This window comes from Castor canadensis, chromosome 4 (assembly GCF_047511655.1).
Source record: "Castor canadensis chromosome 4, mCasCan1.hap1v2, whole genome shotgun sequence".
In the NCBI taxonomy this organism is placed as follows: domain Eukaryota; kingdom Metazoa; phylum Chordata; class Mammalia; order Rodentia; family Castoridae; genus Castor; species Castor canadensis.
Window position 1 is genome coordinate 142,075,449 of NC_133389.1, and position 23,129 is coordinate 142,098,577.

Sequence of the window (23,129 nt, forward strand, 5' to 3'; positions counted from 1 at the left end):
CAAACTACTTTTATCTCTTCAGAGAAGCTTGATATATATTCAGAATTTTAAAAGGAATGTGGTTCATGTATACAGTCAGTGAAACAGATGACAGTTATTTCTAGGAAGGACTGATTAATAGGAGCTATGGGTAATTTATTAATGATGCACATCATTTTTCTTCAGTAGTGGGGGAGATAAGACACAAGTAAATACACCATGTGGTTATGTGTGATGGTACCATAGGGAGAAAATACAGGAGTTTACTTCCAATTTAAGAGTTTGGAGTAGTGTTCACAGAATAGGGGCAAGAATAACATTTCAGAGAGAAACAGGTATAGAAAAGATGTTTTCAGGGAACAGTGTGCCCTGTGGCTTAGAAGGAGCAGAAACTATATTCAGGGTTGTAGTTGGAGAGGTGCTATCTTCTTGATGACACCATCCCTGGCACATGCTGTCACAGGGTGACAAGCTGTGTGGATAATGACTGTTCAGGTGGTTTGGCCTGGGGAAGTCTGGCAGCAAGAAAAGGGAGTCCAAGCTGGCCTTGGAGGGCAGAGAAGGGATTTGATTAGGAGTCTGTGTGTCCTCAGAGAGAGAAGAGCAGAGACAACAAGACTAAACAAGGGTTCTGAGTAAGCCAATACTGCTCTGTCAAAGTTGAGAGAAAAGTTAGCCAGACTGAAAAGCCTTGACGCAAGGCTAAAGAATTTAAATGTAATATGACTGATTTTAGGATTTCTTGACACTATCCTGCTTCGATACTTTAGTGATCAAAGCAATGTTTTAAGATGTATGGAAAGGTTTGGGAGGGTGGAAGGACTAGAAGAAGAGAGGCACAAAGAAGGGACTGAATAAATCTGGTACCAAAATTTATGATGTAAAAAGAAGTGGGCAGTTATTACAATTTAACCCCCAAATGCTGAGTATTTGGTGCCTCAGAAGAGAATATTCAGTTAGTTAATCAATAAATATTTAATGGTCACCTATTATATATAGTAGGCACTGGGGTTACAGTGGGGAAAGAAAGAACAAGTGGTCTCTTCCCACACAAAGCTTATATTTAATGGGACAAAGACAATAAACAAGTTCTCTTCAAGTTACCTTGAAGAGAAATACCAAGATAAGGAGCAAGGAGGGAAGAAAAGGGGGGGTTTTAGAGTAGAAACCAGGACAAAGAGAGAGCACCTCCTCACTGCCTGGGGAAGCAGCATTCTGGACAGTGGAGACCAACGGCTTCAAGCTTGAACCCCTGGCCAGAGCAGAACTGCAAGGAGAAGAGCGGTTAGGAATGAGATGGGCAATGTAGCCAGGGTCCTGTGAGCCATGGCAGCTTGAAATTTTACTGTAGGTATGATAGAAAGTCATGGCAAGTGCCTTGATGTTTTATAAAGATTCCTGTGATAAAAGAGTTCAGAAGAGGAATAGTTAAGCTATCTCAGTCCTCCACATGAGATAAGATTGACTCAGACAAGCCTAGAACAGAAGTGACAGAGATGGTGAGAAGTCGTGGGATTGCAAACATACTGTGGAGGTGGAGCAAAGAGGCCAGTGTAGTTGATGAGCAAGATGTGGGTTGTGAGAGAGAGAACCCGCAAGGGGTGTGAATTATATATGGTGAATTTGTGGGAATTAGTAATTCTGCTTCTGGACACAAGCAGATCCTCCACACCTTTGGGTGAAGAAGGTTCCCTTCTCCCAGCAGGTGCACCTGAGTGTAGGACACCTTGGTTGGGAAAACTGGGGTGGGCATCTGTGGAGGGCTCAACCTCCACAAGTCAATGTAGCAAGCCTAGATGACTCTTAGAACAAGCAGGTGAATTGCAGTGTCATCTCCAAATGGGAGAGACTGGAAGAGCTGATTGAAGCAGGAAGACAGAGCAAATCAAGTTCTGTTTTGGACACAAGACTGAGTTGTTTATTCAGGATCCTGGAGATAAATGTCCAGTGTGCAGGTGGATATGGACTTCGGGAGCCAGAGTGGGGAATTGTCAGGGATGTTGCTGCTTTTGAGCTTGAAATGTCAGTGTGACAGTCAAGTGGAGCTATAGGGTTGTGTTTAGGAACAATGATTCTGATTAAAGGTCCAAATTGGGAAGTCATTCTGATAGAGGAATGTAGGAAACTGTTGAGGGACATTATTTTGACAAAGAGGATGGAGACTGCCTTTGACATATGATTAGGTGGTGTAAAGAAGGCAGCAAGTCTCCACAGCAGCACGCAGGAGGAAGATGAGGGTCCTGAAGCATCTTGGAAGAGAAGCCATTAGAGGGTGGGGGAGTGTTGGGAGACCAGAATGGGTTTAGGAAGGCCCCTGGAGCTTTTGAGTACTGTTTGGAGGTGGCAGTGAGCATGAAGGTAATTTTCAGAAATTAAGAATATAAACTACTTTCAGAAAATATGCAGCAAAAGGGAAGATCAAGTGTTGGTATTTCAAAAGAGGAAGAATTTGTGTTTGTATTAAGATAGGCATAAGGGAAACAGTGCAGGAGGAAAAGTTGAAGATGACAGAACCAAAGATCCTAGCACCAAGGTCCAGGGATCTGGAGGATTAGGTTTAAAGGAGAAGGTAAAGAAGCAAGTCTCAGAAATGAAGAGGGATACTTTTGGGTTTCAGGCATGGAGGGAAGAAAGAGGAAGTAGGTATTAGAGGTAAGTATTTTTCAGGAAGAATAAGGGGAGAGATGAGAACAGATTTTTAGTTTTCCAACCAAGTTGTGGTCAGTATCATCTGTGTCAGAGGTCACTGGTGTGAAATATGAATAATTTATAATAGGCACTCATTAGTCTGTGGCTTTTGTGGCCCAAGAGCACAAAAAGAATGAAGGAGTCAGAATTGACACAGTAGAGGCCAGGCATGAGAGTGAATGCCTGTATCCCTAGCTACTTGGGAAGCAGAGGTAGGAGGACAGCAGTTTGAGGCCAGCAGGCAAAGACTATGGTAGACCCAATGTAAAAAAGTCAAAGCAAAAGGCTGGGCATGTGTTGAAAGTGGTAGTGTGCTTGTCTAGGAAAAGTCCTGAGATCAATAGCAAGAACTTGGTGCTGGGGGGAGTACAATTGGTCCCACCACAAAAGAAAGAAGTTAAAAGCACCTGAATGTACTTGACATATTTTAAGAACTTTTGTAAACTCCACAATGTACCTCCACCTAGCACAATGAAAAAAAAAAAGAATAAAGCACTTGAAATAGTGATTCATATCAAAGTCACCTAGAGACTAAACATTGTTTGCCTCCTTTCCCTAACATGTATCATTTTGAAGTATACAGGTTAGACAACTAGAAATGGAAGGAAAGATGGTTTTCTATGTTTTTAGAGCATTCTGAATGAAAGTTTCTCCCACCCCGACTGAGAACCCTGTTCTGGACTGAGAGGGACTGATGCTCAGGTAGAGGCTGGCAGGAGTAGTAATAGATGGCAGGAAGGGAAGCTAGTGGACTGAGGACTAGAAGTGAGAGTTCTTTTTGAAGTGATACCAAAACTAACAGTGAAAGTGTTTGGGAGTACACAGCTCAGCTAGTTAGGCAGGTTCCTATACTGCAGAACATTACAGAACCTCATATGCTCGTGCGTTTTCAAGAGGGGTTTGAATATTTTAAGAACATGTCCAACTCCAGGACCCTTATTTTCACAGAGCATCCTTGAAAATGCTAACTTAGAGAAGGCCAGCAGTGGTCAGTTCCAGTTAGTTTTGAAAGTTCACAGGTTGTGTGGAAGGGGAGTCACAGTGCAAAGGGAATACTATCCAGTTTAAGATCTTGAACCACAGGTCCAGGGTGGTGACTTTGTTCCTGGAGAGGTGGGTTACTTTCTATTCTCCTAATTAAACTTATTTTCTACCACTAACTTCCAGTCAGTGGGGTCTTTCATATGAATGTTGAAATTACAAAGTGTAAGGCAAAATTGGGGATGTTTGAAGTATTTACAAACATTGTATGATCGATTGTGTGGTTTTCATTGTTTTGGGTTTTTTTTTTTTTTTTGGTAGTGCTGGGATTTAAACACAGGGCCTTGCGCTTGCTAGGTAGGCTCTCTACTGGGGCCTTGCTCCTAGTTCTTTTTTCTTTGTTTTTTGAATAGGGTCTCATGTTTATGCCCCAGTTGCCTGGACCTTGGACCAGCAATCCTCCTATTTATTCTTTCCGCATACAGGCGCATCCCAATGGATCCAGCTTTTTTGTTGTTTGAGATGGTGTCTCCTGAACTCTTCACCATGGCTGACCTCTCACTGCGATCTTCCTGATCACCTCCTAAGTAGCTAGGATTACAGATGTGAACGACTGCACTGATAGCATGTCTTCATGAAAGCAGACCAAAAATAGAATAGCACTTAGGATAATTAGCCTTTTCCTTTTAACTATCAGAACAAGAGGTGGGTAACTGTCAACAGTAGGTAAACTTTGAGTCTTGAAGCACTCAGTAGCACTGACTTAGTATTTTTTGTTTACTCACCTTTAAAATAGTGTCATGGGATTCGAGAATGCCCCAGTTCATTCTGTCTGGGAAAAACTGGACTGTCAGGTTGGTGGAGTGGCTCAAAAAGTAGAATGCCTGCCTAGAAGCATAAGACCCTGAGTTCAAACCCTAGTACCACCACCAAAAAAAACCCCAAAAAAATGACTGGACTGTCTTTCTAGTGAAGTATAATCCTATTATTAAGATGATAACCACTGAATTGTCTCTTAAGATTTGCAAAGAATCCAGTAATTGGTGAAGGAAGTGATGGCTGAGAGGGATTGTACATTTATATAGCACAACTTCATTTTCAGAATTATGTGATTCTCAGTGTAGAAGTGTTCTAAAGAATTTTCTGTTGCCCTAACTGTGCAAATTTCACAGGTTGTAAGCACCTATTTGCTTGTGCCAACTGATACCATCATTCCATTCTTTCCCTTACGGACCTTATCTTTATGATTAAATTTCCCCTCCTGATCCTGTTAAGATACCACGTGTGTTCTTTTGGTTATAGATGTGTACTTAAGAAAATTTTCTGCCAGTGATCCAGTTAAAGTGTTCAAAGCACATGGAAACCACTTACCAGTCGGGCATTTATGTGTGTTTATTTTCTCCTATGGATGTCTGAATTTTCTTTTCATTACAGGTAAAGTCAGTGATAAACCTTCTGTTTGCTGCATATACTGGAGATGTGTCTGCCCTTCGAAGGTATGTTAACAGGGTGAATTAGCATGTGCTTTTCAGGTAATTATGAAGCTGCTTTTGGGAGAGCAGCTATTTTAGGGCTAAAGACTCACTTCCACTTTCTGCTAATAAAAATGACCCCAAGTTTTTATTAAATTCCCACTTCAATGCCATAGACCTCATGTCCAGTATTGTTCTATCTCCTGTAAAAGCCCAGATCTCTACTTTTCTAAGTGATAACTGCCCAACTATTTAATTAGCATGAATGGTTCACTGCAATCAGACAATGCCTTCCCACTCTCCATCTACCCTCCACTCCCCATCTCTGGTGGGGTGGGGGATTAGAATGTTTGGCATCCTGTAGATCACCAGGATTAAAAAGACCATATACTACTGAATGCCATATAAGTTCTCTTGTATAGAGTTGCAACTGACCATTAAAGTGGAAAAGCTTGGGGGCTTAATTTCCCTGCTGTTTTAAAATCTGATGAGTACTTATAAACTGTAGACTATAAAATGTCAGTGTAAAGAGGGGGAGTCAGTGAAAATGTGTACTTTACTATTTGTATTTCTTTCAAATTATAAATTTTGGTATAGTTGTGCCATTGTTCTTGAGTTCTAATAATAACGTGATGGAGCTTAATTCTGTAAGAGATGGTTAATGTCTTATCTTACTCTGAAGTAGCAAAGCTAAAGAAGAGAGAAATGGAATGGCGTTTACCAAGGACACCTGGGTACTGGGTGAACAAGGGCTTTAATTACCACAAATGGGACTAGTGAAGGACAGCACCTAGCTGACAGGCCCTTAGATCGAACTGTTGGAGTAAATGTTGCAAGTGTGAATTGAACTTGTTTCTATATAATCAGTAGCTCTGCTTATGACTTTTCAGATTTGCCTTGTCAGCCATGGACATGGAGCAGCGGGACTATGATTCTAGAACAGCACTCCACGTAGCTGCTGCAGAAGGTATGACATGGACCACTCATTCATTTTTTTTCTCCAGATTTAATTTCTACTCAATACTAAATCTTTTTTTTTTTTTCTTTTTTTGGCGGGGGTGTTAGGTCATGTTGAAGTTGTTAAATTTTTGCTGGAAGCTTGCAAAGTAAATCCTTTCCCCAAGGACAGGTGAGTACTTACATTACCTTCTAACATACTGACAAGTTAGTATTGTATTATATAGCATCACAGTTTCAAGTGCTGGTATATGTAAATCCACCAAGACATTGTTGAGTCTGCTGTGGTATCTTACAAAAGCAACAAACAAAACCTTGATTCTGATAGATACTCTGTTTCTTATTTAAGAACAGTATCTTACTTAGGAATTTCAGGTTTAACTATCAATTCATACACGGTATGAAGAAGATGGTTCTTTGTGTTTGAAAGAAAAAATAGGAATTCTGGACTCAAGGGGCTTTTGACTATGCAGGGTCGCATTTACAGAAGCTTATAAAAATGCGTAAGAAAATTGCTATTAAAGAACTTTAAAATAAATAGATTGGAGCTTGTTGATACTCCTGGATTTGGGCAGAATCAGTTTTAAAGGGCTTTGTGGAAGTTGCATTTTAATCAGGGATTTGGGGAACAGATGAGATTTGAAGGCATGGAATGAAGAGAAGAGTATTCTGTGGGAGGAATCTGCCTAGAATTATTTTGTTCCCCTTCTCCCCCTCCTGGTCCACATGGCAGACTACTATTCATCCTGTGTAAATACTATCCACAAGGTGGTCTGAGCTAGGGTGAGAGTGCAGCTGAAGTACACGCACATAATATGAACAGTAAATGCTGTACTCACATAGTTGGATGTGATATATGTTGGAGTAGAGTGGATGAGCCAGCACTGAGTAGTGAGAATAAAGGTTTAGTCTACGGCCATGCCACCCTGAACATGCCTGATCTCGGAAGCTAAGCAGGGTCGGGCCTGGCTTGTACTTGGAATGGAGAGAATAAAGGTTCAGAACAATGCAAGGATAAATACTTGGTAGAGAGGTTTGATATGTGTGGTAGGGTTTGAATTCCATATTTTAGGAACAGGAGCTGCGTTAAGTTTGGAGCAGGGTGTTTACTTTCTAGGTATTAGATCTGTTTACTAAGTTTTATATTTTTTAAGTTTGGTCTGTATCTTACTGGTCCAACTTGCAAAAAAGTGAGAAGTTACCATGTCAGTGTCTTAAAAGTTTATGAGTGTGATAACACTTTGGCTACCTAGCTTTATTCTTATAGTTGTTAAAAAGCATCATGATTTAAATGACCTTTATTGGCAGTATTCCAAAACCTGAAATTAGCATGACAGTCTTCCCATTTATCCTCAAATATGTCCATCCTGCTCTTTCTAGAGCAAGAAACTGGTAAGCGTTTCCCTGTGTTTATACTCCCAACTAACACATTCTATAATCCACGTTGGAAATATTTACTGTTTTGCATATTTGAATTTTCCCCCCTAAATTGGCCTGTAAGAATGTGGAAATAGAAGAATCCATCTGATAGGCAAAAATAAGGTAAGTATAACTTGTAACTAGGTATTTAACTACTCCAGAATGGAAGCTAGAGACCCAAGATAACTTTTTCTCTATTAAACATAATGAATATCACCTAAAATTCTAAAATAGACTGGAGTGAAATTAATCTTTGAAGTTGGTTTCTGATTGATAAGTGGCTCAAGTGGTAGAGCGCCTGCCTAAGTGTGAGGCCCTGAGTTCAAGCCCCAGTACAGCTAAAAAAAATTAAATAAATAAATCTAAAAATACCTAAAAAATAAAGTTGGATCTTTTGTTTGTGGTAAAAAAGGAAACATGCAGTTGACATTTAATTTTTTCAAAAAGTCACACAAACACACTGTTGAGGATGACTAAAAAGTCCTATTTAAGAGTCACTTCTTAAACTGATGAAGGCCAGTATAAAAAAAGCCACTAGCACAAAGATACATGTAAAGTGTTACTTACCTGGTTTTAAAAGTGAATAGCATGTGACCAAAAATGTTTAAAAATGAGATTATTTTAAGCACCTTTTGTTTGATATTGTAACTCCCATTGAAAGGGTTAGAGGTTCAGGACAAATGGAAAGAAAAGAAGGAAATGGAAATAAATAAAAACCAGAGGAAAGGTGGTGGCAGTGGCATACGAAGCCAGCAGCTGTGGAGAAGTAAATGACAAGTAGCAGGGAGAGGACAGATCCACAGGCCTCACAGTCTGTAAAGACTGGGAACCCTGCTCCTGCCCTTTACTGGGGCCTTGGTTTTATTGTGCTGTCTCCTTTTGCAGAAGGCTTAGCTGATTAACTCTTCTTGGCAGCTCTTCACTCCTCACCATCTCATCTGCCTTACTCTCAACAGCACAGCCCCAGAAGCACACTTATGGAAGAGAAGGGGAGTTTGCTTCTGGTGGTAGTGGTCCTGTTGAGTCCGAAGCTTCCCATTCTTGCAGGATGTGCTGAAAATGTCACCTCCCCTGGTCTCTCTCAATGTGTTTAAGCCCTCACAAGGTCACAATTATTTCTAGACTTCTGAGATTTTGTGATTTTTTGAATTGACAGGAACATAAATTTTCTGCCAAAGGCTAGGATGATGTTTGTTATGTGTCTGAATTTCTTTGAACATTTTACTTAAAAAAGAAATACTTTGGGCTTTTCATGAGGTTAAAATTCAGGAACCCTAGCTGCGTCTATTGTTGGTTGACACTAGCACTTTACTCCTAAAGGCCCCTCCATCAGCAATAGCATGTATAAACAGGATCCTTTCTTTTCCTTCTCTTCATATCCCAATTTGTCTCTAATACAGTTTTTGAGTTATAAATCTATTTCTGCTATCAATTACTAAATTTGAATGGCCACTTAACCTACATTTAAAACCTAGTAAGATTGGATGATAATCTTTGCACAGAAATTTCCTAATGTCCCTGTCCGTGCTGTGCCACTTTTTAGGTGGAATAACACCCCCATGGATGAAGCACTGCACTTTGGACACCACGATGTATTTAAAATCCTCCAGGAATACCAAGTCCAGTACACACCTCAAGGAGATTCTGACAATGGAAAGGAAAATCAAACTGTCCATAAGAATCTTGATGGATTGTTATAATGGTCTTAAATCCCAAGATTTAAATTACTTACCTATTTAATTGTGGAAAATGATTATGAAGAACGTGTGTATTTCTATCTGGTAGTGATGTATATTTTACATTTGTCATTTCAGTGTTACTGGAGTTTTCTTCATTGTGCACAGGACAAATCTGATTTCTTTGGGAAAAAATAGAAATAAAACAATCTCCCTCCATAATGTGAGCAATATTTACCATGCATTGTATAATTTGATGTAAAAGAAATAGTTATGCTAGCTTAATTGTGTGGTCTTCAAGATTTATTTGTGTGTTTTGTGAATTTTCTATTTATGGTGATGATATCTGACCTGCATTTATAAAGTGAGTTCTGTGCAACAGTCTGTCCAAAGGAGTCAAGGCTGTCTTTAGAAGCAAACAGTGTGATTTTCAAGACATCAGATATAGATTTAGTTTGAGTGTTTGAACAACTATATGCACTTACGGTTGATTGTTTAAAATGTCTCCCATCACCCTCACCTAACAGGACTCTTTAAAATTATATAGTTAACAACTGTTAGTAGAATAAGCCAATTCTGATTAGACTTTATCAGGGAATCTGTTTAAGATATGTATGGTGACCAAAAATGTACACGTGAATATAGTTATACTTTTCGAAATACTTCCTTTTTCTATATCCCCTAAACCAGCCTCTCTTCTCAGATGTCTAGCTATCTGCCTCTTCCCTTCAGCTGGGAAAGTGAGTGCTGGCATACTATGCAGTTTTCATGTTTCCACATTGAGTCAGAAATTGAGTCACATTTCTGGCATCAGAGCTAGAAGTTTGCCACTTGTCTATAGAAGATGAACCAAAAACAAAATCACTAAGCTAAGTATAAATTAGTCAAATTCATCAGTCTAAATAATGAAGGCATGTGTCACTACAGCTCCTTAAGAAGTTATTTTTCATCTTCTAAGATAAAGACAAATTCAGAAATGCTTTAAGCTACCAAAGTTATTTTGATGGTATGGGAACTGCTACAAATAAAATGTTTTTAAACCTGTCATTAAAAGTCTGCATTGAGATACCAAGGTATTTGTATTCTTTTGGGGAACACTGGGTTGCTCTAGGTTTCTTCTAATTCTCTACTGTATAACTTTTGGTGAACTCTATAATTCAATAATAAGAAAATACTACTTCATTTTAAATTGAGACCCATCATTTCTTTGTCTTGGAAAGGTAACTAATGATTAATTATAAAGTAAGTAAAAGGGACTTCAAAAGAGAAAGAACAGAATTTGTTTTAGGAATTGCACATACATTTTATCCTACTATTTCCTTGAGGAGATAAAGAGGTATGTTAGGATTTCTGGTATTAAGCACACGTGCACGCACACACACACACACACACACACACACACACACAAATGGACTTCTTTGAAGCCATGTTTTAAGAAATGAGCAAAATTCTCAACTATATGAATGCTAGTTGTTCCCACATTAATATGGCCATTTCCTACCCTCCCCCCAAATCAGCACAAACTGCTTTTTGATCTTATGCCTGATGGCACCTTAGTCACGCCAGAAGCTTCCAGGTGCTTTGACTTTCGCTTCAAGTCTGAGTGAGTGCTTAAGCCACTGCCCTCCCATTCCCAGGCAACTCCCACGGTGAAACCAGGCACCAAGCTGTTTCCAGGTTCCAGCTTTTGTAGGGGGATGTGGGTGTGTGACCAGTCTTGTTCCTGTGCTTCTGCCTCACAGACCTGTCAAGCCATGTAGACAGGGGGTACTTGGAAAAGGCTGCACAAGAGCAGCATCACCCTCAAAGGTACTGAGGGGTAGAACTGATGTAGCTGAAATCAACTAGAACTCTTCAAACAGCAGCTTATTTTGCATGATTAAAATGAAACATTAAGGTGGTTAATTGTGTAGCTTTCAGATTACCAATGACTGTGAGAGAGTCTCACTATTATTTGGGAACAAAGAGAATTTTCATCTTTTCTCAGATCAAAAATGTTTTGTAGAATCTTTGTGGTATAGTTAAATATGCCTTATTTACCCATGATATTATTTATGACTGTGTGCCAGGTCCTGCTCTGGCCCTTTGCTATTGGCTGATAATAATGAGTACATTTGGTTGAAATACTTATTGAATGTGCTGTTAACTGCTGCCATTGATAAACTCCAAAGACCTTTTTGTTTGGATTTTAGGATTATATGTGATTTTCCTGTACCTCAGGCGCTTTAGAAGGGCATGTTAATTTCAGGCCTTGTACACACTGTTGTCTTGTTGGTCCTGGCTCTAATGGCCTGGACTTGGATGATAGGCTCCACCCACTGCTGCCCACCCTGTCCCTTAGCTGCACAGCTAAATTTGCTGTTGATGCTGTCATCTATCTGGCAGGGACTGAATGACCTAATGTTGGATTTAGATTCTTCCTGGGGATCACACAGCTATGGATGTATTTAATTGTAAAACTATAAACTGTAAGTATTGTGAAATTGGGAAACATTTATTTTAAATGAAATTAGGTAGTGTTGCTTTTTACACCATAATAAATACATGTATCAAAAAACTGTGTGAAATGAATTTTCTTAAAACATCTAAGGTTTTCTCTTATGCCACTGGGCTAGGAACTCTGTTGAGCACAGGGACCATGTCCAGTTAGTTCAAGTTCATTTCTAATGCCTACTATGAACGAGGGAGTAGGCAAGGCATCAGGTGTGGTTACAAGGACCAGGATGAGGATCCTGTGAGGAGCTCCTCATCCTTGAACTTGAGGGTAGGCAGGATGTTTCAGTCCTCTAGTGGTAACACTGTACTTCTATAGTTACAAACTGTTCAGTAAATATTGCTGGACTGAGTCACTGAACACATCCTTGAATAAGAGGAGAGGTGTTTTTCACAATGCTTTGAACTCTGCTTGGAGAGTTGATCCCCGTACTACCATACCTGGGTCTCAGCTGGACAAGCTGGCAAACCATACCTCTTAATTCATCATATGGAAAGGCATTCCACTTCATTGCTAACAACCCCTACTCCTCACAGCATTCTTTCCTTTCTGGTTTAGGGTTAGCATTTGGTTCTGTAACCATAGAGAAGGTACATGACTATCATGGCCATTACACGTTCACCTATCAAAGTTCCTCATCACAAATTTAAGTGCTTGCCTGTAGGAACTACAGTGTTATGCCTACTAATATGTCAGAACTAGAGGAAACATCCGAAATTCCCTACTCTAACCCACTCTTTTATTGATAAAGCTGGGACTTGAGAATGGGCCATGTTACAGAACTCTTAGTCCCATGGTCTTTCCCTACATCTCACAACACAGGTTGTGCCTACTATGGATACAATATGTATTTTAGCTTATTTATATTAATAATACATATTAGTTAAGACCTTTCTTCTGCTGAGTTTTAAGGACAGCCATAACTGCTACAATGTTAAGTCCTGCAATGTATAGTCAACTTAAGCTACGTAATACACACATCACTCATAGATGGCAGCAGTGCACAGGCAACAGATGTATGGATATTCCCAACACTAGTGAAAAGTTAGATTTGTTGTTGATAAAATGAGATCACTTTATTTTTGTGGGACCTTTTTAGGAGTTGGGGTCATCTTCTTAATTTTATTTGTTAATCTTCCTAGGAAAATGAGTAAGTTCGTACATCATAGGTTCAGGGAAGCAGCCCATGAAAGTACTAGGTGGCACTTAAATAAAGGCTTTCAGAAAATGGGACTTATACAGTTACATATGGAAAGAATCTGGTTTACTAGATTAGAAAAGGTATGTGTGTTTTAGAATAGGAAGGATTAGAAAATTAAGGCAGTTAAAAGGGGGGTTAAATAAGGTAAAATGACTAAATGGAAGCCATTAAAGGTGGAGATTTTGTTTTTACTTCTGTTCTGGAGCCTGACTCTAGGCCTTGTGTGGTCAGCTATACCTCTCTCTGCCTCTCCAAGTGATGAACAAAAAGCCTGCTATGAAGTAGTAGGACATGCAGTCATAATAGCAAAACTATTAAGACTGCATTTTTGTCCAAGAAATGGGGAAAGGCTGTCAGACAGTTAAAACTGTTCTGACAGCATATTGGAATAGTTCATGAGACTATTAATAGGTATTTGATAGCTTTCTACCTCTTAGATAGCTTTGTGTTCCTTGTATATACAGTATAGCTTTAATAAAGAAGTTTACATGTAGTTCTTTTTTCTACAATAAAGTAGAGCATTTAATTTCTCATTAAATAGAGTAAGCATATACCGAGAAGTTACTTCACCAAAACTTGGAAGCTGAGCATCATCAATTCAGTATCATTTAGAGCTACTGAAATTTATCTTTGAAGATGTTAAAAACAATATTTTTTGGTTAAAATGTTATTTCTTTGAAATTGTTTTATTTTTGTGTTACATTTACATTATTTGTAGCTTTTGGTTATATTTGCTTCACAAAAATCTTGAAGCTTTAATAAGGTGACTGCACTAGAATATGTGACCCAGTGTCTTAGAATATCTTAGGTTTATGATAGTAAGGATCTTTGTTTTTGTTTATCAGTATTTTCCAAACACCTAGAATAGCTTCTGGTTCATGTCAGATGTTCAATATATATTTGATGAATTAACAAATTAACTTGTTTTCTGAACTGGGGATCAAACTCAGATCTTACACTTGCTATGCAAGTGTTCTACCACTTAAGCAATGCCCTCAGCCCTTTTGTTTTGATTTTGTTTTTGAAATAGGAACTTACTAGCTTTTCCTGGGCTGGCCTTGAACTTATGATCCTCCTGCCTCTTACATAGCTGGGGTTACAGCCCAGCTTTTATCCAACCAAAGGATGCCACTCAAGTAAATACCTCTTATTTGGGAAACACCATCCCAGTTAAAAAGGTAGGTACAAGAATTTTCAAAATGCCTTCTAGGTTTCTCCAGTTCTTTTTTTGGGATAGTCAGATATGACAGGGGACTTTTGTTCATTAAGACTTGCCTTCAAATTTCACTTTGGCTTTCAAGGCCAAAATAGGTTTCACTCATTTAATGTCGTCTTAGAAAATTCTGTGCTTAAAAATGAAAAGTTTATTCCAAGTGGTGCATGCATAATGTGTGCTTATAAAACACCATCCCAGATATACTCAAACAGTGACTTCTTACAATAGTCAATTCTGTAAAAAGACAAACTGATCTCTTCTACTGACCTATCTTAACCTGCCATAGCAATTCTGATTACAAACAGGGTAAGTAGGGGCAACACTTAGGAAAACAGAGTTATTAAAATAAGGATTTATATGTAAATGAGGTAACTATTAAACCAATTCATAATGCCAACAACTTTAAATATCTTTATGCTTAACACTAGTAAGAGACTTAACATTAGAATTTTAATATTTCTTGAAGCTGAAAATGGAAGTTAGCTTTCTGAATATTAACAGAATCTTTAGTTATTTCCTTAGTTATGATATTAACAAGTTTCTCAAAATGTATAAAACAACATTCAATAGATTCACTAGTCATGCTTATTTTTTCACTTAGCATTTTTTGAAAAAACAAACAGCCAAAGTGCTTGAATTGTCACTTAGAATTAAATCGTCTAACTTCTTCTGGACAGTGATTAAAGTAAAAAATAGAAAATACAAGAGTTCTAGATCTTTTGTGAATGGGAGGGTTTACTATTTTGTCTGCTTAACAATCTTAATTAGATCTTTCTAAAATGCCAACATCCCAAAGTAAAATGTAATGATATCACATTACCTGACTGAAGACTGAACAGGCCTTTGACATAAAGCCATAGGACCTCAAATAGGGACACAAAATCATAACATGTTTCTTTCAAAGGAAAATCATCTTCTTGCCCATTGTTTCCTTTAAATTACTCTGTTTAAACAGGTGTAGTTTTTAAAGGTTGCAATCACCAGCAACTCTTGATGTCTCAATGGTTTCTTCAGTTTACAAACAAATATTCAATTATTCATGTACCATGTCTGGGGACTAATGGTATAAACTTACAGTTATTAAACTTGTTTGGCTTAAGTGGCAGGGAAATTTTAAGCAATTTCAACTTTTGTTCAACACACAAGAAAACCACTTTTATGTATTACCTGTTTTTATCCTCCACCCCCACCCTTTTTTGAGATAAGGTTTGACCTCAAACTTGAGATCCTCCTGCTTCTGCCTCCCAAGTGCTGGGATTTTAGGCATGAGCCACCACACCTGACCTGTACATACTATCTCAGACCGAAAATGTTATTTTGAGGTTTATAGGTAACAGAGGACAAAAAGCTAGGTCACATGGAAAAACTTAATTTTCATATTCAGTAAATTAAGTTGATTATATCAAATTTACAATAAAATCTATGCTCAATAGGGAATCTTCATAAATTTAATCAGATATTTCTAGTTTTTGTAAGGCACTGGAAAAATTTTTCAGAATCACAGAGGACTGCAATGTGATTTTAACCACTAAGTCTAATTGTTAAAGTATTCAGTCACATTCTACATGGTCCTTTGTGAATTGGTATTTTTAGAAGTTGTCTTTGTAGAGTTCACTTTTTGTGTACATGGGTATATATTTCCTGTGTAATATAAAGCATGTGGTCATTACCAAAATTTTAGTTCTACTTTCAAGTTTTAATATTTGATTGCTGGATCTCACAGAATTAGTATATTTAAGAATTATTGTAAAGCTCCTCTACGACTTTTAAAGATGAGGTGTTCTACTAGAACTTTTTATAAAATCAAATGGCATGACTTAGAATGTCAATCTTCTACTTATAAAATATGTCTATAATCATAGTGTTTTCATTCAGTGCAGAGATGGTAAGAAGAACATCTAGTCAGTATGGTTTATTTTAATAGACTTCTAGAACACTCCCTAAAATGGTTTGTGACATTACAATAAAGTACCTTCAAGGTTTGTGATTGCATTGAATTGAGCCTTTATAATATCTTATGTTCTACTTTGGTTACACCCGCAAACTGAATCAGATTTTAACTTAAGTAAAGTTTATGCTAACATCACTCATCTGTGCAGCAGTATTTTAGAAACAAATTTCTGCTTTTTGTGTCTACTAGAAGCAATATGGTGTTTCAGACATGATCGAGTCTTTTATGGGTATAATTTGTTATGCTTGTTTTCATACTTCTATCAAGCTTCTTTTGTACAAAACAAATTGGTGTTAGTTTTATTTCTACAAAATAAGTAAATCTCATTTCTGTACTATCCAGTGATTCCCTAAAGTCAGTTTCTTCCCTTTTACATTCTAGAACTTAAGTAATTTGCACATTACTTGTTTTGATTAGTGGCAAAATAATCTGCTAAAATCTAATTGTAAAAAGGTTCAGCTTTTCAAAAAGTGATTTTGTCCTACTTGATCATCATTTCCAAGGAATTAGTCTTCCTCTTCCTAAGTGTCTGCGTGTATTCTAAAACTTTTATTACGTTTATAGAACTTAGAAAGTCACATTATTCAGAATAGCAAGTCTTACTGGAGAACTTACATTGGGGGTTTTTTGGTAGGGTTTTTTTCCACTAGGTTTAAAAGTAATTAAACCTGTATTTTGTGATTGTTTTTTAAAAAAAATTTTTAATACTTCCTAAAAATAAACAGTTTTTTGGCTAGTGCAGTAAAATGAAACCATGCCAAATCATTCTCAAAGAGTAAAAAATATAACAAAATAGTTAAATCACAGCAATTAGAAATAATATTTTTTAAAAGCTGTTTTGTTTCTCAATCATTTCCATTTAAAAAGTCAGCCAAAACCCAGCCAGGTTCACACTATGTAAAAACTGAAAGAAGGCCTCCATTTGTGTGTATTACGAAGAAGAGTACTATATGCATACTACATTTAATGCAATAAATATACTGAGGCTTTCATTTTAAATTAGACTTCAAGGAAACTTTATCTTCACCAGAGAGAAGCCCTGCATTTACATAACAACATAGTTGTGGTGGTGATGAAGAAATGAGGTACAGCCATATAAACAGCACATGTGAAAATAATGCAGAAGAATCCTGTCAACCCATCTACTAAATCACTGTTGTGTATCAGTGTTAACGAAGGAAGAAGATAAAAAACATAGTACACAACACAAAACATCATCCATCCAATCCAAAACATGTCTGGAAAAAGCACAGGAGAGATCATGGAACCATTTGCAAATGTAATTGTCAGAAAAACATATTTATCAGTGGAAAATTTGCAATTCTCAATGCAGTTACATAGGACATGAGTTTTGATAATATTTGATTCTCACATTATCTCTGGTTGATGATTTAAGTTTCAGTTACTACTTTTCTATTCCTTTCTCAATTTTATGGCCAGACTTCCAGCTTACAATAAGGACAAATTAATCCGTTTAGGAAACATGAATTAAATTTCCTGGTTTATCTATATTTCTAACTTTAATTTTTTAAAAAGTAAGATTTGCCTTAAGAGAGTTGTTGCCTGGCTCCCTCAATATAAGTGCAAAGACAATTTTATTCACTAGTGACAAAGATGAAAGCAGGAAACATTTAGCTTTGGATATTAAAGATTAAACAGAAACACTACTCATAAATTTGGAAAATTCACTTCCTTCTATTGATATTAGCCAGTTTCATTCAGTCATAACTAACAAGAAAACTAATTCTCTACAAATTTCTCTTTAGTCTTAAATGGTTTGTGTGGAAGATGTAATAAAATAAAGAATATAACTTTTTTTTCCTCCTGCTCAGATACAGGGTGGCTACCATTGATAAAGTGTTGATATATCATTGTACATAAACTTGGCTTTAAACTGTGACATAGGTAAAGCAAGAGAAAACTTCCAGCTATATTTAAAGCAGAGAGAACACAAAAGAGTTCCCTCCAGAACAGAAATTCACCATTCCTACATCAAGTGCTTCCCTAAATAACCATGTATCAATCCAATGACCTAAAATGGTTGGGAACTGACTTTATGCATAGCATTTGCTACATGTTGCTAAACTCTCACCTTTCCCAAAGGAATCTCATTCTGGTCCTGATGCTTTGGGCATAGCTTGATATTTTTCATTTGAAAAATCCACTCTGAAATGCCTTTCCATTTCACCTTCAATAAGATGTATGAAGCCCTTCAGAGTAACAGGTTTCTGAATTAGAGAAACATCCACTTGCTATCAATAGGTTGCGGCAAATTTGTTGTCCTTTCTTTCATTTCCCTAGAAACATCAGCATGTGAAGGAACAGAGTAGCAGGAGGGAATCACAGATGGGAAGGAAAAACGTTGCCAGAGAAGATGAGAGAAATTCACGTTTACACTGCACTCATCTGTAAAAAGACAAAATGTGATTAGGTTCATTACACAGATCCTGTGACATGCAGATTCATATATTTAACATTATTGTCTATTCTAGAATGGAGTAGTAAAAAGATGCTTCCAGCAACAAATAACCACCATGGAATTAGAGGGCCTTCAGCATTTCCTACCCATTTTCCTAGAGTAATCAAGACCTTTTATATCACCTAAGCTGATGGATTATTGCTCTCCAGTCTGCTGGCTTAATTTTGTGAATCCATCCAGGCAGACTGTATAAAGCTTTCTGCTGTTATGCAAGTCTGGGGACACAGCAATGTGGCAAATCTGCCCATGCAAAGCAAGGGTGAGGAAATGCTGAGCTATATGCCAGAGGGAGAGGGGGTGAGAGGGAATTGGTGAAGTTCCCTTAAAGGTCACTCAGTAGGTAAAGTGTTTTAGATACAGGTCAGAGAAGGAGAATTATTGTAAACCCCTTCCCCTCCCCCACTAGTGCCTCTGTCCATCTACCTTAAATAGACCAACTTATAGTCTGTAAATTGCTTATTAAAGAATCCTGGCCTGACTTTGACTGTCTGACTTCCATACTGGTCTTTCCCTAGATGTTTAGCTGTTCTCCATCAGGGATGAGTCTGTCCCCAGCAATGTCTGAAGACTCTTCTGATCATCATGACTGGGTGTGGGGTATATTGCTACTGCCATCTATCTAGTGAGTAGATGCCAGGGATACTGCTAAACTTCATACAGTGCACAGGACAGACCCACAACAAATAATTCTCTCGCCCCAAATACCAAGAGTACCATGATCGACACACAACACTAGACTGTAAAGTCTCTTGAGAGATTTTCCATATCCCAAGCACTTGATGGTAAGTGGTACATAGAAGTATCTTAAGAAAATTATTTTGGATTAAAAAGCACATGAAAGGGTTTGCCTCTCTGTTACAGCCTGGTTGACAGTGAAAATTTGTAGTTAAGATGGTTTACTTTAGGGGTGGGAGAAAAGAGGAAAAGAACCCTGGTTCAAATCCTGTCACTGTGTGACTATGGCCTGTCACTCAACCTCTCTAAATCTAAAAGTCCTCATCTATTAAAAGATGGATAATCATACCAAGTTAGGCTTGCTGAAAGGACTGAATTAGACAGCCTATGTAAAATGCCAAGTATAGAAGAAAAATAGTAGATAATAAATGTTCTTATTATGAGCTCTGGACAAAAGGCTCTAGGAGAGTACACTGGTTCTATTCTAGTCCAGAGAGAAAGTTTATTGTACAGGAAATCCAGACTAATCAAATACCCAAGTCATGCTGCAGAAACCAGTGCTCTGGCTCTCTTGAACAATTTCCTCAGGAGCCTATGGACTTCTTACTCTAAGGTTGCATCAGGCATCAGACTCTGGCTCCACTTTAGTCTAGAGCTACAGTTTCCAGACTTGGTGAAAATCAGTCAGCTCTGAGAATTGCTTCCATCTGAGGACATATGCCTTAATTCTAAGAATGGATGTTGAATGGAAGTCACAGTCAAGACTAAGGACAAAGGAAACTATGGTGAAGTCAACTTAATTGAATCTAGACTGATTTTTTTGTCTAACCAGTGCCTCTGTTGTAGCCACTTTTAGCTCTTTAGGTCTTCTATGGATTCACCTGGAAATTTTAGTGAGGTATGTGATAGACTTATTTTTATTCTACAAATAAAATGAATGAAATCATCTGGAATCGAATGGAATGGTTACAGGGCATCCAAAGACCACAAACCTATTTCCTGACATTTTTCACAGTATTCAAAATTCACAAATCTCATTCTGAGAGCAGTCCGAATGCTTGCACTGATGAAGGGAACTAATCCATCCTATTTTCTCAAGGGCACAGGGAACAATGGTGATGACAGAGTTGGAACTTTACCTGCCAAATCTCAATCAGAGGGATTTTACCAGAGGCTGGTCTGCCTTCATCTTAATAAACAGAATAAAACATTTCATCCTGTGCAAACAGATTCTGCAAGGTGCATGTTTTGAATGAAGCTAAGTTTGACTATTTCTGGGAGGCACTCTAGGATGGTAGATAAGAGCTTCACTCTAGAGACATACCAGGTGGGTTCAAACACTCATTCTACCATTTACTTCCTACTGCATCTTAGTCAATACTCAAAAGCTTTTTGTGAGGAAGTACCTGGCATATGGGAAGTACTTGATAAATGCCACCTCTCAATGGTTGTTGTGGTGATAATGATGCTTGTAATTTGCTCCGAAATAATAAAAAAGGGCTAAAGAAGATCACACTGTTTTTTGATTCCATCGCATTTTCTGAATCAAACTTTACATTCATTCCACTTTTTTGTGTCAGGCTCATAGGTATTTTTATAACAGTGTTGAGATGGTACCTTATACAGATAAAAGGTTCATTTTGCCAAAAGAACAGAACAATTTTGTTGTCACACTAAGTAACTTTTTTCACCCTCAACCATTAGGAAGATACAAGATTTTTAGCCTGTGTTTCATAAGGTGAGGGAAAAGACAAAAAGTTACACATAAGAAACTTGAATCCAAGTAAGTACTACTGAGGCCATATAAATGCATTCCCTAAAGGATATATGGCCCTGAGGGTTTTCACAGAGACACCCCTTGCCCCTCTCTCACCCTTTCCCCTTGCTAACTTCCTGTCATTATTGAGCACATATTTTTGCCAGGTACCAGGCGCACAGTGATGAAGAAAGGCCCTAGTAATAACTCAGTCAGAATTTTTTTAAAGGAATTAAACAAACTTTTAAAAATGAACTGGAATAACTCCATGTGGAAAAGCTTAAAATTAAATAGCGTCAGCAAAAATCCAGCCAACCAAACAAAATCTTTATGAGGAAGGATCTCAGGCTAAAAGGCAAACAATCCTACTTATTATACTTAAAGACATTCTCCCAAAAGAAGATTCTTTCTTTTGCAAACAATTATGTGCCTAGTTATTCATGAAACACTATTCATTCTGGGCAAGTGCTTCACAGCTTCAGGGGCTAGCAGTACAAATTAGTTTTCAAATATAAAGCAGGTGAAGTTGCTTTGTTGTTGCTAAGTATATATAACTTTCACTGGCAAGCTTTAGTTCCTAAAAATATAACTCCTTCCTAAAGATAATGCTTCTTCACCTTGACCCAGTGATAAAATAAGCCAAAGAAAAACACTTCATCAGAAAAATCTTAGTGTAAACTCAGGCTCAAGCTCTCTTCCACTTGAGCCACACTGCTAAGCCTAAACCTTAGTTCCTTAACATATGAAATTTCTATCTGGACAGAACTTTCTACTTCAAAGGGCAGAAGGGGAAACAAATATTTTAAATGTCACCTATTTTTTTGGAGGGTGCTGAATGCCATGAATAAAAATCTTGCTGATTATGTAGCTTTTTAAAGCACAGCAGGCTCTGACTTGTCAAGGCTCTAAAATATGCCCTTTCCTTGTCTTCGCCAGATGCTCCTTACACACAGGCCCTAGATCTTCCCGGCTGCCTCGGCGGGCACATGCTCTCCAAGGGCAGGACTGTCCCTGCTGTGGTACTTACCATACTGTCGAATTCTACAGAGCCCACTATCCGGGACACCTCATCAAACTCCTCTGGGGACATGGGGAGCAGGTTGTCTGTGGTCTGAAGTCTAGAAGGGTGACTAAAACAGGGAGAAAGGAAAGGGAAATATTAACACGAGTTATGAAGGCAGCAGTGCAAACTTAAATTTTATCTTTTGTCTGCAATTGAATGATCACTTTATATTTATTTCAGAGAAGCACATACTTTACAAAAACACATCTGAAAAAGTACAGATAATGGATGTTTATGTCCCCGGCCCAGCCCCTTGGGATGTACTGATCTGCAGATGTTAAGTGAACAATATTTAAGACTGGACCCTGTGCCGCTGCTGCCTGGTAAAGCCTCCATGTGAGCATGTGCAGCATATCATCCTGGATGACAGTGTCTTGTGGCTTAACCTGGACAGAAAAGCACCAGAGAAATGTCTGGGGAGTCCCTCATCCCTACCTTGAGGTTTGTATGCAGATAAAGCTGCTCCACAGAGTGCTTTTACATGAAGGCTACATCCATTCACCCCAAGACAGTGCTGCAAGCCAAATAACTGACAATGACTTTCCAAAACTTTTTCTACCTTTTATGAAATGAAACAACAAAATAAAAGCAAGAGGAGAAAATGTATCTCAGTCATTACTTTGGCCTTTTCTAGATTGAAAAGAACTACTTTCCCACTCATCAATTTTTGTTCATTTTATTTATACTTTTTCGAAGTATCAGTTTGGGAAAAACTTATATACCTTACAGACAACTTTGGCTTCTTTGTTTCTGTTTTTGCTTTTTTAAGGCAGTAAAATGCTGATAAGCAGTGATACCAGGGCCTCTAATTAGGATCTTTCCAACAAATTCAACGGTGATGGCAACAGCAAGTACAATGGAAAAACAAAATACAAGCAAAATACAATCAACAGGCCCCAGCCAGGAGGAAGGCTGGCTTGAGGTTTTGTACATGCCACTCTTCTGTGTTCACTTACACTTCAGACACAGAAATCAACTCAGTCTTGATGTATCCAGTTCCTTTAGGGCCATCGAGTTCCATTGGTTCTGGAGCTAGAAGTAAGCACATCATGTATACTTTGCATTAACAGAAATTACACAAGAACAGAACAATTACAGCTTAGAGTCCTACAACTTTAAAGG

General features: G+C 38.0%; 2 protein-coding genes across 3 annotated transcripts in view; one reads left to right on the forward strand and one right to left on the reverse strand.

Annotated features, from left to right (window-relative positions):
* Positions 1 to 10,244, forward strand: part of Gls (glutaminase) — a 73,893-nt gene extending 63,649 nt beyond the window's left edge. Inside the window, exons 15-18 of one of the 2 annotated variants that reach the window (XM_074071289.1) lie at positions 5,083 to 5,144; positions 6,011 to 6,087; positions 6,186 to 6,249; positions 9,040 to 10,244. In XM_074071289.1, coding sequence (XP_073927390.1) covers positions 5,083 to 5,144; positions 6,011 to 6,087; positions 6,186 to 6,249; positions 9,040 to 9,196 — 360 coding nt within the window. In that variant the 3' untranslated portion in view covers positions 9,197 to 10,244. The remainder of the gene's footprint in view (positions 1 to 5,082; positions 5,145 to 6,010; positions 6,088 to 6,185; positions 6,250 to 9,039) is intronic. The other variant, XM_074071293.1, reaches the window with a different exon arrangement.
* Positions 10,245 to 17,293: 7,049 nt separating this feature from the next.
* Stat1 (signal transducer and activator of transcription 1) overlaps positions 17,294 to 23,129 on the reverse strand; it is a 38,443-nt gene continuing 32,607 nt past the window's right edge. The window contains exons 23-25 of the mRNA XM_020158146.2: positions 22,964 to 23,039; positions 21,972 to 22,074; positions 17,294 to 18,440 (exon numbers count right to left, since the gene is read on the reverse strand). Of these exons, the coding sequence (XP_020013735.1) occupies positions 18,426 to 18,440; positions 21,972 to 22,074; positions 22,964 to 23,039 (194 nt within the window). The 3' untranslated portion in view covers positions 17,294 to 18,425. The remainder of the gene's footprint in view (positions 18,441 to 21,971; positions 22,075 to 22,963; positions 23,040 to 23,129) is intronic.